We start from the raw sequence: 15,814 nt of genomic DNA, 5'->3' as shown, positions 1-15,814 counted from the left end.
CATCATTATCATCAATTTCTTCTAATAGAAGCCATTTTCTATTTCTCAATTTAAGATACTATTTACCTTATTGGTCATAGTATAGGTAATTGAAGAAGTAACCATATTCTGTTAGAACATATGGTTATCTGTGTTAAATATTTTTCTTCTTCTATGTTGTAGAAGTTAATGCTGCTCAGCTTTGAACTGAGCTAATCGTAAGAATAAAAACAAAAACAAAGGATGACTTAGGTGTAAAGGTCAGTTTTTGGCTTCCTTGAACTCATCAGAGTCTCATGAGAAACTGGAGAGCAACACAATTCCTTTCACAGTCATGTAAGAAATTATCAAAAGACTTGTCTGCATAAATTGGAAGGCAGTAGCAACATACCCTTAGGCCATCAAAAGTAGTTGGAAACATTCAATATGAAGTGTACTGGAGTAAAAGAGTTGACAGGAAATTTCAGCAAGAACATTCAATTTAAACTTTAAGACAACTTGTAATTCTGTCTCTTCTGTACCTTAGATCAAGAGGTTAAATGAAACTCAGCTTGATGAGACAGTAAAAATATGTACATTATTCAATCTAACTGAATCATTAAGACAATAGCTTCCATTTCAAAGAAGGAAGCTCATGTTGTTTGGACCTGTTTATCTCACTGAAAAATTTCAATAAGAAACAGTAAAAACCAAAACAAATCATTGGAAATGGACTTGGGAAAAATATAGAAATGTCTACATCAGAAACTGGAGTCAAAGGCTTTAGCTTAAATGTTCTTATAAGTGCCGCTCCAGAACATTATATATTTAATTAAAATAAACCAAGTTCCACAGATTTGTCAGTTGGTAGAAGCCATTGACTTCAGGCCATTCTCAGGAAGCTGCTCATTTTCCAGTTTCACGTCCTGGTGGCTGGGCATGAGACACAGGATGGGAGCAGTCATCTGGGTTACACCTTCCACTGGGTCCAGGAGGACCCCGAGGTCCTGGAGCACCAGGTGTGCCTGGTGTACAAGTGGCTAATAAAATAAAGGAAATCATTAGCTTAGAGGCAGGAGCCTTATCTGTTCCCCCTAATAATAATATAAAAAATAGTTAATTAGAAAAATCAAGGGAAACAAGGAATTTTTCAACAAATAGAGGCTTATTGATTTTGTGAAGACAATGCCACCATTACCTGAAGGTCCAGGAAGACCAGGATTCCCGGGGAGTCCAATTCCAGGTTCACCTCTTTCTCCTTTCTGTCCTCTATAACCTAAGTGAGACATATGCAAAAAGATAAACACAAAAATAGTAAATGTTCTGTGACAGCAGAGCAAAAGCAAGAACCACTTTTATGTTTCCATATTTTTAAATGTTGCCTTAAAATACCAAATGATAGCTGTGTTCTTTAGACTCAATTACATGGTTAAACTTGCATATCAATCTCAAGTTAAAATTCAATAGTACCCAAATTATCCCTTGAAATAGATAATAATCTCAGGGAAGAAGACTTGGGATTCAAATCTGGTTTCCTGACACAGAATAGCTGTTTGACTTTGGGGAAGTCATTTAACTACGAAATTGCAAAATGTGTGTGTGTGTGTGTGTGTGTGTGTGTGTGTGTGTGTGTGTGTGTTCACAGGAGCACTTCTTTACTGGAGGTTGTATTCCCTGGAACAATCATTGACTCTCTGTCCATAGCAACTATAAAAAAGATACTCACGTACCTTTCAAGTTCCTTGGCCAAACTCTAGATAATAAGCATCAAAATGGGTTCAAAGAAAATAAAATGAAACTTTCACCTTCTTCCACAAATAATTTTGAAAGCACATGTCCTTTAACAGAGGAAAGTATATGTCCTTTAATAGAAATGAACATAAGTTTCTTTTGGAGAAAGTTGTTACAAGGCTAAAGCATTGGGCTCTCTGTCTTAAATGTCACTCCTCTAACTGAATAAACTAGCCATGAAGCAGTTCAAATTTCAAAAGTGCAAAGAATAACATGACATCTAGAATGCATGCACATATATGTATACATGCATATACATGTGTGTGTATATATAGATTGATAGATAGATTAGTTAGATATATAATAGATAGATTGATAGATGCCATCAATGCTTATAAGTCACTGAATAGTGAATAAGGGCTTGGTTCGATTTCTCATTTATATTTCCATTTAATGTCCCATGCCTTATGATGTCTGAGATTTTATTCCCCATATAATAAGCATTAGAAAAATAAGGAGAGGAAACAGTGGTTGAACAAGGTAAACAATATTGATCAGGCAACATGTTTTCAGTTTAAACCAACTAAGCCCAGTTGGACAGTGGTGGCTCATTTGTCTACCACAAATTACTTTTCATCAGATACCACAAACAAAAATCAAGATATAAATGTAGTGACTTCCAAAGATTACAACTGCTTTACAACTAAGAAAAGATATCCAGACACTACAGACCTTTAAATTTAACTCAAGGTTCACATCAAATTCAAAACCAAATCGAATTAATTCTTAAATCCACTTAGTAGTAAACAAACTAAAAGAGTAATGATAATTCTTTTTCCACTTTCTTTTTATCTAATCAACAACAATAAAGGAGTACTTGCCCACAGAATGAGAATACAGCCATGCAGAAACATGCAGTTGACATAGCAAAGGATGGAATTTGTAGTAGGAAATAATCAACTTGGAAAGTTAGCTTTAAATTAGTCATGCATTTTAATAACTGTCTCACTACAACAGAGAGATGTTAAGTAATGAAATCTGTAGACTTCATGGCTTCTTGCAAACAGCATGTGAAAGTTTTTGAAATTCCCCATGGTTTTCAGTATACTTAAAGAGGCATCAGGCCTTGGGGGCTTCTGGATGGCCCATATTCCAACAAGTCAGTGGCCTGGTTCATACACTTCTAATAGTATCTCAGTTTTGACTTCACAAGAACTATATCAGTTTCCAAATAACCACAGGTTTTGTTTTTGAGGTGTGCACAAATCACAAATATGAAATTATCAATAAAAACTTGGCATATTTAATACACAGATTGAATGAAGTATATGCCATACATTTTCATAGTAAGGAACCTCCATTTGATTTGATTGGATTGGATTGGGATTGGGATGTTTATTTTAGAAAGACAGAATACATTTTTGGATCATCTAGAAAGTGATGTCTAAAGCATATTGTGGATCATCTAGAAAGTGATGTCTAAAGCGTATTGGTACAGCACTTTAGTTTCATATACATTAACACTGAAAACATTTCTCAAGAGTCCTTTGCAGAAGTTATTTTCATAGGATTCAAACAATAAGGAATAAAAAGTTAAGCAACTTCATCCAAAGGCATTTAGAAGTACCTAATCAAAAATATCATATTACAGAAAAAATAGCAAACTTTACATGAGTTATATTTGACAATACAGCCATGGCCTTTATCATTTCATTTTTTGGAAGATCAACTACATGAGAAAGTGTTGATAATCAGAGGAGAAAAAAACCATCTAGTAGTGGTCAACCAACATCAAACTTTCTATCAATAAAAGGACTAGATAGGGATGTCGTTTACAATGAAGAACCTAATTTACCAATACCTTACATTTTCAAATTAAAATTCTGTTTAGGGGCAGCTAGGTGGCATAGTGGATAAAGCACCGGCCTTGGAGTCAGGAGTACCTGGGTTCAAATCCGGTCACAGACACTTAATAATTACCTAGCTGTGTGGACTTGAACAAGCCATTTAACCCCATTTGTCTTGCAAAAAAAAATTCTGTTCAGCTTGACTCCTCTACTTTAATAGTTATATTGATGTACAGTTCTAAAAAACCCATAAGACACAAACATGCCTTTTTGTCTCTCTCTATATGCACAAACATGTGTGTATATGTGTGTATATGTATATATATGTACACATACATATATATATATATATATACATATATATATGCATTGAGTGACTGGACTAAATGATTAATAGGTAAAAATGACCTTGTTGAGCTAAGGACACCTCAGTTCAAACTAGCAAATTTTAACATGTGGAAATGAAATATGAAACTGACAATTAGTAATTTGTTCATCAATTTGCAGCCTATATTGTGTGTATATTATGTGTATAATATACAGGATACATATATGTATATAGCTATATATATGTATGTTATTGTTGTCCTTCATTTTTGAAGACAACCAAAATGACATTACTATTTGAGAGCCAGGTTATAAAGTATCCAACTAGGTCTGATTGATGAATATGAGTTCAGAATGCTCCTATTGCAGGTCAGGAACAAATAAACCATGTGAACATTTGGGGTGGATTCTCTAAATTTGTACATATTATATTTCTTTTCGGTTACTACAATTCAGATTTGTTCACAGACCAAAGTACATATATAATTAAATAAAAGGAGTGTTTTTGCTATCCAGAGGAAAGGATTTATTAAGAAGGTGATGTGTTATATAATTAAAAATAAATTTAGTTGAAACTCTAGACTTAGATTTAAGGATTTTATTTATGTCCTTGGGTAGACTAGATAAATAGCTATTATTCTGGCCATCTCACATTTAATATTCCTCCTTTTGGAAGTATATATCAAAACCTATCTGTATTCTCTTTGATATAATTTTCAGACACTGAGACATGGATGTTCATTCAGTCATTCAGACTTTGAAGGTCTATATCTATATTAGTCAGATAAACTATTCAGCTGCATGATAGAAGAGTCCTTTGTGTTAGCGTATTTGTGGCTTACTATGATCACAAATAATTGTTCAACAAGCAATTATTAAATACCTACTATATAAAAGAAACTAGAGTAGATCCTGGGAAACAGATAAAAAAAATGAGATTGTCCTTGCTTTCAAGGGATTTATATTTTACTTAGGGATACGTTATATTCCTAAACAAGTAAAATACATGTGTGTGTATATAGATAGATCTATATATACACATACACACATAAACACATATATGTGTAGCATTTAGAAACTAACACTTGAAGGAATATTCTATATTAGAATAGGTCTGAATATCTATCATCCATCTATCATCCAACTATCTATCTATCTGTCTGTCTGTCTATCTATCTATCTATCTATCTCTAATACTTAGAGAAGAACTTGAAAAGAGCAACAATTAAAGAGGAATCAGGTGCTTTTCACTCTGGTGGGAACAGGGATTGAAGCAAATTCATGGATGCTGAGTTTCTTTGTTCTGAGTTCCATGTCCAGCTCTGTACCTCTGACTTCTGAGATGGATGGGCTTTTAAAATATAACACCTGACTGATTCTTCAGAATGTTTAGGGGAAGAGAGGGCAAGTGAGATAACATCTCCTAAAATTCACATGAGCCATCCGGGGAACCATCAGGGAAATTCTCCCCTTTTCCTCACATTGCTGAACCCATGTCGGCTTATTATGATTTTCTTGGGTTTTCTGCTATGGTCATAAATGAGGAACATCATCATTTTCCTGATGATAGCACCACTTCTGGCAGAAGAGAGGTTTGCATTTACAGGGAAGAGAGAGGTATTTCTAAATACCCATGAGAATTTTCCTCTTAATTTCTGTAATAGCTGGACTAACCGAACCCTGCAAGGGATAATGATAATATAAAATTGTCCAGAAAGACATTTTAGGGTTTTTTTTTTTTGGCAAGGCAATGGGGTTAAGTGGCTTGCCCAAGGTCACACAGCTAGGTAATTATTAAGTGTCTGAGGCCAGATTTGAACTCAGGTACGCCTGATGCCAGGGCTGGTGCTCTATCCACTGTGCCACCTAGCCACTCCAGAAAGACATTTTAAAGAAGAATTTTAGATTCATTGCTTTTGGGAACATAATAATAGTGAAAATAAGGTCACTGAAAGCAGTAAGTATAATTTTCCATTCTTCTCCTCAGGTCTGTTATTCATTTCCTATTTATCTACACCTATTAGGAGTTCCTAGTTTCCTTTAAATATCAATTCAGTTATCAACTTCTACTTTAAATCTTCTGATTCCTTTAATTTCTAGTGCCTCCGCCTTCAAAATTACCTTGCCATTATTTTGTATTTAGTATACACACACGTATGAAAAAAATATATGTATATTATAAAAGAAAAATAGCTTTTCAGGGTAAAATGAAATGATTCCTTCCCTTAGGGAGTTTATATTCTATTAGAAAAGAGAACTTAGACATTATGACATATAAAGGAAAATATTACATATATATGTGTGCATATGCATACATACATATATATACACATACACATATACAAATGTATCTCCTTGTGATCTTGAGAAATGACTTTACATTCTGTATATATTTATACACACACACACATATGTAAATTATGTATATAATTATAGGCAAGATAAATTTGCAGAATAAAATGAAATGATCCCTGTCCTCAATAAGAAGACAACATTTAGGAATGAAAACATATATATATATATATATATATGCATATGTTATATATATATTTGTATATATGTATTATTGTCTCATTTTGAGAAATTACTTTTATTTGTAATTGTTCTTTATAATATATGTATATAAGAATTTATGCATTTTATGAAGGTCTGTATATGTGATATAATATATAGGTGTATATTTATATATGAATATGTAATACATATATGTTTCTATGTGTACTTTATATATAAATGTATATCTCCAATTGTATCTATCTATCTATCTATCTATCTATCTATCTATCTATCTATCTATATCTCCAATTGTTTGTCTCCTACAATAGAGTATATACTCCTCCTTGAGGGCAGAGCAGTGAAATCCTCTTTTATATTTATAGGTCCAGCATCTATAGGACTTGGAACAGTGTAGATACTTAAATGATTTTTGATTGGTCAATAGATCATTATGAGAGGGTAGTAGTGGTGAATAAAAATTATAATATGACATTATTCTATAAGGTATGATTAAGAATTAAAAACTATTATATTTGGATCTTAACTAACATATTCTCAGTTTTTTTTTACTGCTGAGAATATATGTCAAAGAATATGTAATGGTTTTGCTGTTTTCTTAGCATCTTTCTATTTCTTCCTAAAGAAGTAGGTGAAAATGAGATTTGAGATGATATATATGCATATATATGCATATATATATATACATATATATATATATACATATATATGTATATATATATATAAAACCAAAGCACTGAATGCTGAAGTGATTTTTCATTTCCTTCCTCATAAACGAACCCACATATACAAAGTTGAAACAATCTCCTTTCTAGAGATTTCTGATGAGATTCAGTGCTTGAATAAAAAGAATGAAATTTCTGGATCAGTCTGATTGAGCCAGCAACCTGGAGTTTGACCATTATATTAATAAGTCTTCTTTTCTCTAGATAGAATATTGTTAACTTTGGGAGATCAAACAATTCAAATTCATAGGATCATAGAACATGGATCCTAAGCTAGGTGGGATATTAGAATTCACCTAGTCCAATGATCTCAAATTAAAGATGAGGAAACTGAGCCTAGAGTGATTAAATGATTTGCTCCAGGTCACCTGCATAGTAATAGCAAGTCTTGTAGTCCTTTGACTCCAGGTTAAATGCTAAAATATTCTAGGCACTAAAGCAGTCATTTATGTACAGCCACATACATATCTCCTTCACAATCCAATACTAGCACTATTAAAAATTTTTTTTAATGGTTGTAGGCCTGATTTCTCTGCTTTTTTAAAAAATCAACTTAATTAATATTTCATATATATGTTCAGAAGTAATTCCATTTCTGAGTGTGTTGCCACTTTTCACTTGAAATTCCATGTTACAAAAAGTTTTACTGTTTCCTCAAATTCTCTAAATTTTATTTTCTGCATACCTTGCAATCTTTTACAAAGCATGCTTAAAAGGAGATTCAAATCCAAGTCCTATAGATGCTGGGCCTATAAATAGAATGGGATTCAAATTCAGCTTGTGTAACCTAAGATAAGGCTTTTAACCTTGAAACTCAGCTTTCTCACTTGGAAAATGAAGAGTGTAGGTTAAACCATCTCTAAGGACTCTTTCAGCTCTAAATAATGATATTATGACCTAGGTAATTAACAAAAGATTTATTTTAAAAAAAAATGTACTTAACATTTTAAAATGTTTTTTAACATCTACTCGATGGAATTATTCTATTACAACTTTCTATACTGCTATCTTTGGGATGCCTTCTGCTTGGATAATCTAACGTGGTTTGTAGAGTAAAACCATTACACATACTTTGAAGTATATATTCAGCAGTTAAAAAAAAAGAATCAACTCTGAGAGTATGTGTTTAATATCCAAATATAATAAAGGAGTTTTTAACTTTTAATCATACCTTATGGAATAGTGCGATATCACATTTTAAAATTTCTACTACTATCCTCTCATAATGATCAATCAACCAATCAAAAATCATTTAAAGGAAAGGACAAGGTGCTACTCACTACAGACCATCTCTCATTCCTGAATGTTCTTCTCTTCTTTCATTTCACTTTTCAAGCTTCTGAGATCCATTTGCCCCTATTGGTGGTGTTAAAAGTCTATAGACTTCATGGGGTTTCAAAGTACTTCCATGTATTTTTAGCTACAAATGCACTCTTTTCAGTCTGCCTAGCTCTGACTTTAGGGTAAACCAAATTAACTAATGAATTAAGCAATATTCATACAATTATGGGGCAGACTACTTAGTGATGCTGCTGTTTGTCCTTCATTCTCAAAGAAGACCATGACATCAGGAAAGTAATTTCTTAACTTGCAAGTGAATTGGATTGAAATGAGTCATCAGACTCACTTTCTCCTTTGAAGTCATCTGAGTCCAGTGGCAAGATACATAATAAAGACAGGAATGGCCATTTGTTGGAAGTTTTTCTTATTTATTTTGTCTTTCTCTCTAGTTATTATGTGAGAAATTTTCAGGGGAGAGCAGGGAATTCTTACAGGCTTCCTAGATGCTTTTTTCCCCCATGCCAACTAATAAGAAATCAGGTGGGATGACACTGGAAATAACACTATTAAAAACCAAATAAACCAGGCTAGGGTTTGGGAAGACTAACTACACAGTTGCAGCTTTTTAAATTTCTGATTAACAATAAGATGAGTTTTACAGTTTGGAAGGCTTTGTACAGAAACAAGAAAACTTCTGATATTCAGGGAAATAGCACCAAAGGGAAATTACAGCGTGAAGAGCAGATTTGGTATGGACTTCATTCAAATCTAAGTTAAGTCTTATCTCCCTTCTTTATGCAGGGTTTCTTTTGATTTCAGACTGGATCCTGGAGATAAAAAGCAAAGTAAGGCTGGATGGTGGGAGGGGAAGGAGGACAGAGAGGAAACACATGAAAGATTGGCTCCTTATTTCTTTCTTTGGCAGCATTTCCTTATTTGCATTTAATATTCCCATCTTAAAACTGTATATGGTCAGATCCTGAGTCCATAATGGCTACTCTGTAGGTCAGTAACCAGAGTTTTAGGGAGATGGAGTAGACTTGAGAGTGTTTAGAGTTGTATCTTGTCAATAGTTATTCCTGAAAAAATATTTTGGACCAAACCATCATTTGTGGCAAAGTCACTTTAGTTTTTTCATGAAGTAAATAAGAATAATGAGAGTTTTGAAATTCTTGGATATCAATGCTAATAGAAATATATATTAAGTGTCATTAATATAATAATGGTTATTGCTATTAATAATTGAGTTTAGATTAGCAGTATTTACAATTGAGCAATTTAAGGCTCAATTATATCAATTAAGAATTTTTATTAGGTAGCACAAATTTCTAATACTAGTGATTAATCACTAGTCTGTAAAACACTGCTATGGTCTTAAAACATTTATTATTAAGAAACTGTGTGGCTTCTTAAATCTTCAGAAGGAATGATTGAATAAGAAGTCTGAGAGGTAGAAACTGGTAGAGAAAACTTACCTCGAGGACCAGGATCTCCTGGTGGACCTGGTGATCCATCTTTGCCTGGTGGCCCTGGTTTTCCATGACTTTGAGCAGAAAGCATGGCAGCAGGTAGCTTCATCTGGGAGAGGAATACAGCCATTCTCTCTTTGTTAATGAAAATCCAGAAAAGAAATATATTAGAATCTCAGAGGCATTGTAAATGGCAACAACTTAAACCTCATATTTCTATTTCTTCTGTCTCCTTAACAACCAGGGATTTCTTAATTGGGTTCCATGATCTTTTAAAAAAAAATTTATTTGAAAACTGTATTTCAAAATAATTGGTTTCCTTTGTAATCCTACATATTTTGTTTTATACTTTCAAAGATAGTATTCTGAGAAAAAGCTCATAAGTTTCACCAGATCCCCAAGAGTTTTACAAAAAGTGAAGAACTTTTGGCCTCTGTTCAAAGAAATAGTTTCCAGCTAATTATTTGGAAATTTTAGACTTCTAGACTTTGTCTTGTGTGAAAAAGTAGGTCTGGATTCTTTGCCTCAAATTTAGAGAATAGCTGTCTTCTTCGATCAGATTTGATGAATTGTTCTCCCCAAGCTGAGTCTATAACACATTCCGGCGACAATTTTTGGACTAACTTTGACTTGCTGAACTATATTTAGGCATATCACTACAGTTTCACATTTTAAAAATAGTCTTAAAAATTCTTTCCTTCCTTCCCTTAGCTAATTCAAAGAAATGTTTTAAATGTATATGAGATCTCATTTCTTTTTTTTTTTTGATACAAATGAAATTATTTTAAGGATGATAATCTAGTCTATTTTTATCATAACTCCAAGGTAATGCTATGTTAGGTCAATATACATGCATATGTATGTATTAATATATGTTTGTATATATATATATGCAATTGCTCATATTTGTTCTTTAAAGGATACTTTCACAAGTTATCAAGAATATAGAGTGCCAATATTATTGAAACAGTTCTAAATTTTTTGGATAAAATATTTACTTTCTTCTTCCTTTCTATCAATGATATTTACCCATCAAATAACAGAAAAACCTCCTCAATGGTATGCTTTATCATATGTTAAGATGTAAAGGATCTTTTGGTTTTTGTCCTTTTATCAAAGCAGGTATCAAATCACTATAACTTAGAAGAAATCTTAGGGAATTGCTGTGCTTTGCACAGGATCAAAAGGCTGATTAAATTTTGGAAGTAGGATTTGATTCCAGTTTAGAATGCCAGGTGAATAAAGCATATGATCTCTGAAGTCTCTTCTAGCTTTAAGGTTGCCATCCTTCTTCAAAGAAGGAGGTAGAAAGCTTTAGGATGTTATTAACATTTTGTTTGGAAACTTTTGTCTGTGGAACTGATGATGAGGATTTGAATTTCAAAGAAAAAGCTAAATATTGAGAAGCCTATACTGAAGGGTCCATTTGGTCAGAGTCTGAATCCTACTTCAGACACTAAATAATTGTTTAGTATTGGACAAATCACTTCATCTTTCTGGGTTCTGGTTTCCTCATTTGTAAAAATGAGAATAATACTAGTATTTACCTCAAAGGGTTATTGTAAAGATAAAATGAGTTAACACATGTAAAGCACTTTGCAAATATTAAAGTGTTATACAAATTTAAGCAATTGTTATGATTATCCACTAAACAATACTGTTGGGCATCTTTTAGCATGTACAAACCAAATTTCTTTCAGGGGCAAAGACCATATACAGAGGGTCTTTTATATTTTCCTGTGTACCAGAGGAAAATTTTGGAAATAAGAATGTATAAATTGGCATAAATTAATAAGTTTACCCAAATACTTATTGTCTGATAGGTAGTAGAAATCACTGGCAAGTTCCAGTTATTCATCATAGGTTTTCTATGGATTGGATCAGTTTGAAAGCCTTTTTGTTTATATTGTGGTAGATTAAAATTGCCCAAGATAGCCTGGCTGAGTGGATAGAAGTTGGTCTGAGATGAGTTTGGGTTTAGAGTCTTACCTCTGGCAAATGTGGGTTGTGTAGCTATAAGCAAGTTACTCAACCTCTCAGGGCTCTGGCAAACTTTCTAAGACTAAGTTGTAGAAAATGTTATTCTTGTTAAGTTGTCTTCTCTCATGTCCAGTGCTTTGTGACCCTAACAAGTTTCCTTAGCAAAGATATTGGAGTGGTTTACCATTTTCTTCTCCAGCTCATTTTACAGATGATGAAAACTGAAGCAAACAGGGTTAAGGGATTAGCCCAGGGTCTCAAAGCTAGGAAGTATCTGATGCCAAATTTGAACTCAAGTCTTCCTGACTTCAAGTCACTTCTCTAATTCATGGTGCCATTCAGCTGCCTGAAAAGGTGCTAATCTCCATTGGTAGAGAGAATTTCTTTATCTTTGAGTTTTCTAATGATATCATAGGACCATTCTCTATCCTTCTGTTTATTAAACCCTCATTTTTGTCCTCTCCATTGTGGTCAGTATAGTAATCCATAATCCTACCTAGGTACTTTTCTGGTGATCCCAACTAAGATTTAATGATCCTCATCCTGTCGAACTGTGGTAGCTGCTATCATTTATTTTAAACATTAAATGAACCAGATGATAGAAACTGTACTTTTCTTTTCTTCTTTTTTTAAATTTTATTTAAGGCAATGGGATTAAATGACTTGCCCAAGGTCACAGAGCTAGGTAATTATTAAGTGTCTGAGGATAGATTTAAACTCAGGTCTTTTTGACTCCAGGGCCAGTTCTCTATCCACTGTGTCACCTAGCTGCCCCCGAAGCAGTATTTTTCAAAATACTGGGAACTTGTAGTGTTACAAAGAATATTCCTTTTGCAAAATCTCTTTAAAAGTTCAACTTGTTTTCTTAAAATTATATTTTATCCTGGAAAATGTTACATATGGTCAGCCAGAGAGAGGCAGACAGGGAAAGAAGGGAGGAGGGAGACGCACAAACAGGCACAGACACAGACACAGACATACACACACACACACACACATACACATACACACACACCCCCACAAAGAAATACAGAGAGAAAGAGATACAGAGAGAGCAGAGAGACAGAGAGACAGAGAGACAGACATACACACAGAGAGACAGAGACAGAGAGACACATACACACAATCACATGAGAGAGAGACAGACACATACAGAGATAGAAAGACAGAAACACACAGAGCTAGAGAGACAGACACATAGAGAGAATATCTTCAAAGTACAGATACAAATCTGGGAGGAGAATGTTTGACAAATGGAAAAATCTTTTACTGTTCATTATTTTGTTGTTTGCTGCTATTAAAAAAATGTATCTTTTGAAACAATTAAATTTGTTACTGGGAAGAAACACTAACATTTAGCAAAAATTTTTAAATGTAGTAATTATGAAATATGAGGATGGTAGCAGGTACAGGAGAAAGAATTCTGGTTTTAGTTTCTTGGTGCTGGGTTTGAATCTTGACTCTGCTCATTATTACCTGTGTGATGATGGGCAAGTAATTTAATTTCTTTGGGATTCAGTTTTCTCATCAGTAAAATGAGGAGATGGAACTAGATGAGCACTAAAGTCTCTTTGTTAAGATTTTCATCCTTCTTAAAAGAAGGTAGTAGAAAACTTTAAGATGTTAATGTTTTATTCAGGAACTTTTGTCTGTGGAATTAATGATGAGGATTTAAGAGAATTAACTAAATATTTATTAACCTGAATAGAAGATTCCATTTGTACACCAAAGTTAATTTCAAAAGCAAATAACCAAATTAGTTTATGAGACATTTCCAGGAAACATTTTATAGTCTTTGCAGAATCAGCAATGTGTTGTGGGAAGAGCTTTGGACTAGCAATCTAGAGAAGTTGGTCTCAGAGACATCTGGCTCTTAGCAGCTGTTTAATTATAGACAAGTTTATCTAATTTTCTTCAACCTCAGTTTTCTCATCTCTAAAATGGGGATATTAACATCTGTGGTATATATCTAAGTTTTTGTGAACAACAACTGAGATAAGTTCTTTATAAACTTTAAATACATAAATTTCACTTAATTCTGAGATGTGGAAAGGATGTCATTAACCATCAAGTCCAATACTCACATGAAGAAAGCTTCACTAGAACATATTCTACAAAGGGTTATCCAACATTTGCTTGAGGACTTCCAAGGAGAGGGAGCTCTATAACCTCTCTGCAATCTGTCTAAGCCACCCCATTCTACTTTTGGACAGTTCTAGTTAGTAGGAAGCCTGAATTTGCCTTAGTAACTTTTACTCATTACTTCTGTTGCTGCTTTCTGGGGACAAATAAAAGAAATCTTATCTCACTTCCACATGGATACACTTTCAAATATTTGAACACAGTTAACATGTTTCCTCTGAATCTACCTTTCTCTAGATTAAATGCTCAGTTCTTTCAGCAAATCCTAACATATCTTAAACTCAAGACTTTTTACCAAACTGGTTCTCCTCCTCTGAATATACTCTAATTTTTTAATGTCTCCTTTAAACCAAGATGTCAAAAACTCAATATGATACTCAAGAGGAGATTTGATAAGGACAGAATACAGTGAGATTTCTCCTTCTCTATTCCTGGAAACTACTGTATTTCTAATCAGCTTAAGATCTTGTTAACTTTTTGACTGTCAAATGCTACTTCTGACTCATGTTCAGTTGGTAGTCCATTAAAATGCCTAGAACCTTTTTAGAATAGTTGCAGTCCATCCATGCCTCCTCATTTTATTATATCTGTAGAGTTGACTTTTTATATGCAAGTGTAAGATTTTACATTTAATTTTATTGAATTTCATCTTATTAGACACAGCCCCATACTGATGCCTCTTCTAATCTGTTAAGATTCTTTGTGGTCTTGACGAAGTCATCCAATGGTTTTAGTCATTGTCTCAGCTTGGTATCATTTGCAAATTTGATTAGTGTGCCATATATGACTTTATGCAAGTAAATTGTTAATAAGAATGTTAAATAGCATATAGCTAAGATGTGAATACTGGGGGTATTTTGCTACAGAGATCTTAGGTTGATACTGAGTCATTAATGATTATTCTTTGAATCTGGCTAAGCACAAAATTCTAAATGTAGCTTAATGTATTACCATCTAATCTATGTTTCTCCATTTTTTCCAATTTTATAATATACTTTATCAAAAACTTTGCTAAAATCCAGATAAGCTAGATCCATACCATTACCCTCATCTATTAATTTTAATAATCTTTTTAAAAGTGGAAGTGAGGTTGTGACTTTATCTTGATGGAGTTATGCTGACTATAATCAGAATTTCCCTTTTTAAATATTTACCAATCATACTGGAATTTTCTCTGTAAACCTATGGTTTACAGATGTTGTTTCCCTCTTTTGGACAATCTTGACAATATTTGCTTCTCTCCAGTTTTGCTGTGGGTAGCTAGGTGGTACAGAGGATAGAGCACTTGACCTTGGAATCAAGAAGATGCCTCTTCCTGAGTTCAAATCCTATCTCAGACACTTACTAGTTGTATGACTCTGGGCAAGTCACTTAACCTTCTTTGCTTCAGTTTCTCATCTGCAAAAATGAACTGGAGAAAGAAGTGGAAAATCATTCTGATAGCTTTGCCAAGAAAACAGAAATGGGATTATCAAGAATAGGACATGAATGAATTACAAACATTTTGTCATATCCTTTTCCCTATAATCTTTTAAATATCATTGATAGTACTGCAGCAATCACATCTGCCAATTCTTTTATGACCAAAATATGTAGTTCATCTGGGAAGGGTGTTATGCTTTTCAAGGACAGCTAAGGGCTGTCTTATCTCCTATGCACTATGGGTGTCAATTCCCTGTTGCTCCCCCCGCCCCAGTCATTTCTATGGTAACAATTTCTCTGCAGGGAAAAAAAAACCCAGAAACAAAATAAAAAGATTCTGTCTTCTCTTTTCTCCTTTGTCATCATTCATTCAGTCTAAGCAAAGATCCTATCCATTCTTTGATCCTCCCTTTCCTCT

General features: G+C 33.5%; 1 protein-coding gene across 1 annotated transcript in view; it reads right to left on the bottom strand.

The window, feature by feature from the left end:
- Nucleotides 1-758: 758 nt before the first annotated feature.
- Nucleotides 759-15,814, bottom strand: part of COL19A1 (collagen type XIX alpha 1 chain) — a 407,957-nt gene continuing 392,901 nt past the window's right edge. Inside the window, exons 48-50 of the mRNA XM_074237299.1 lie at nt 9,859-9,987; nt 1,157-1,234; nt 759-998 (exon numbers count right to left, since the gene is read on the bottom strand). Of these exons, the coding sequence (XP_074093400.1) occupies nt 865-998; nt 1,157-1,234; nt 9,859-9,987 (341 nt within the window). The 3' untranslated portion in view covers nt 759-864. The remainder of the gene's footprint in view (nt 999-1,156; nt 1,235-9,858; nt 9,988-15,814) is intronic.

Source organism: Macrotis lagotis, chromosome 5 (assembly GCF_037893015.1).
Source record: "Macrotis lagotis isolate mMagLag1 chromosome 5, bilby.v1.9.chrom.fasta, whole genome shotgun sequence".
Lineage (NCBI taxonomy): Eukaryota > Metazoa > Chordata > Mammalia > Peramelemorphia > Peramelidae > Macrotis > Macrotis lagotis.
This window is presented reverse-complemented; position numbering and strand designations above follow the sequence as displayed.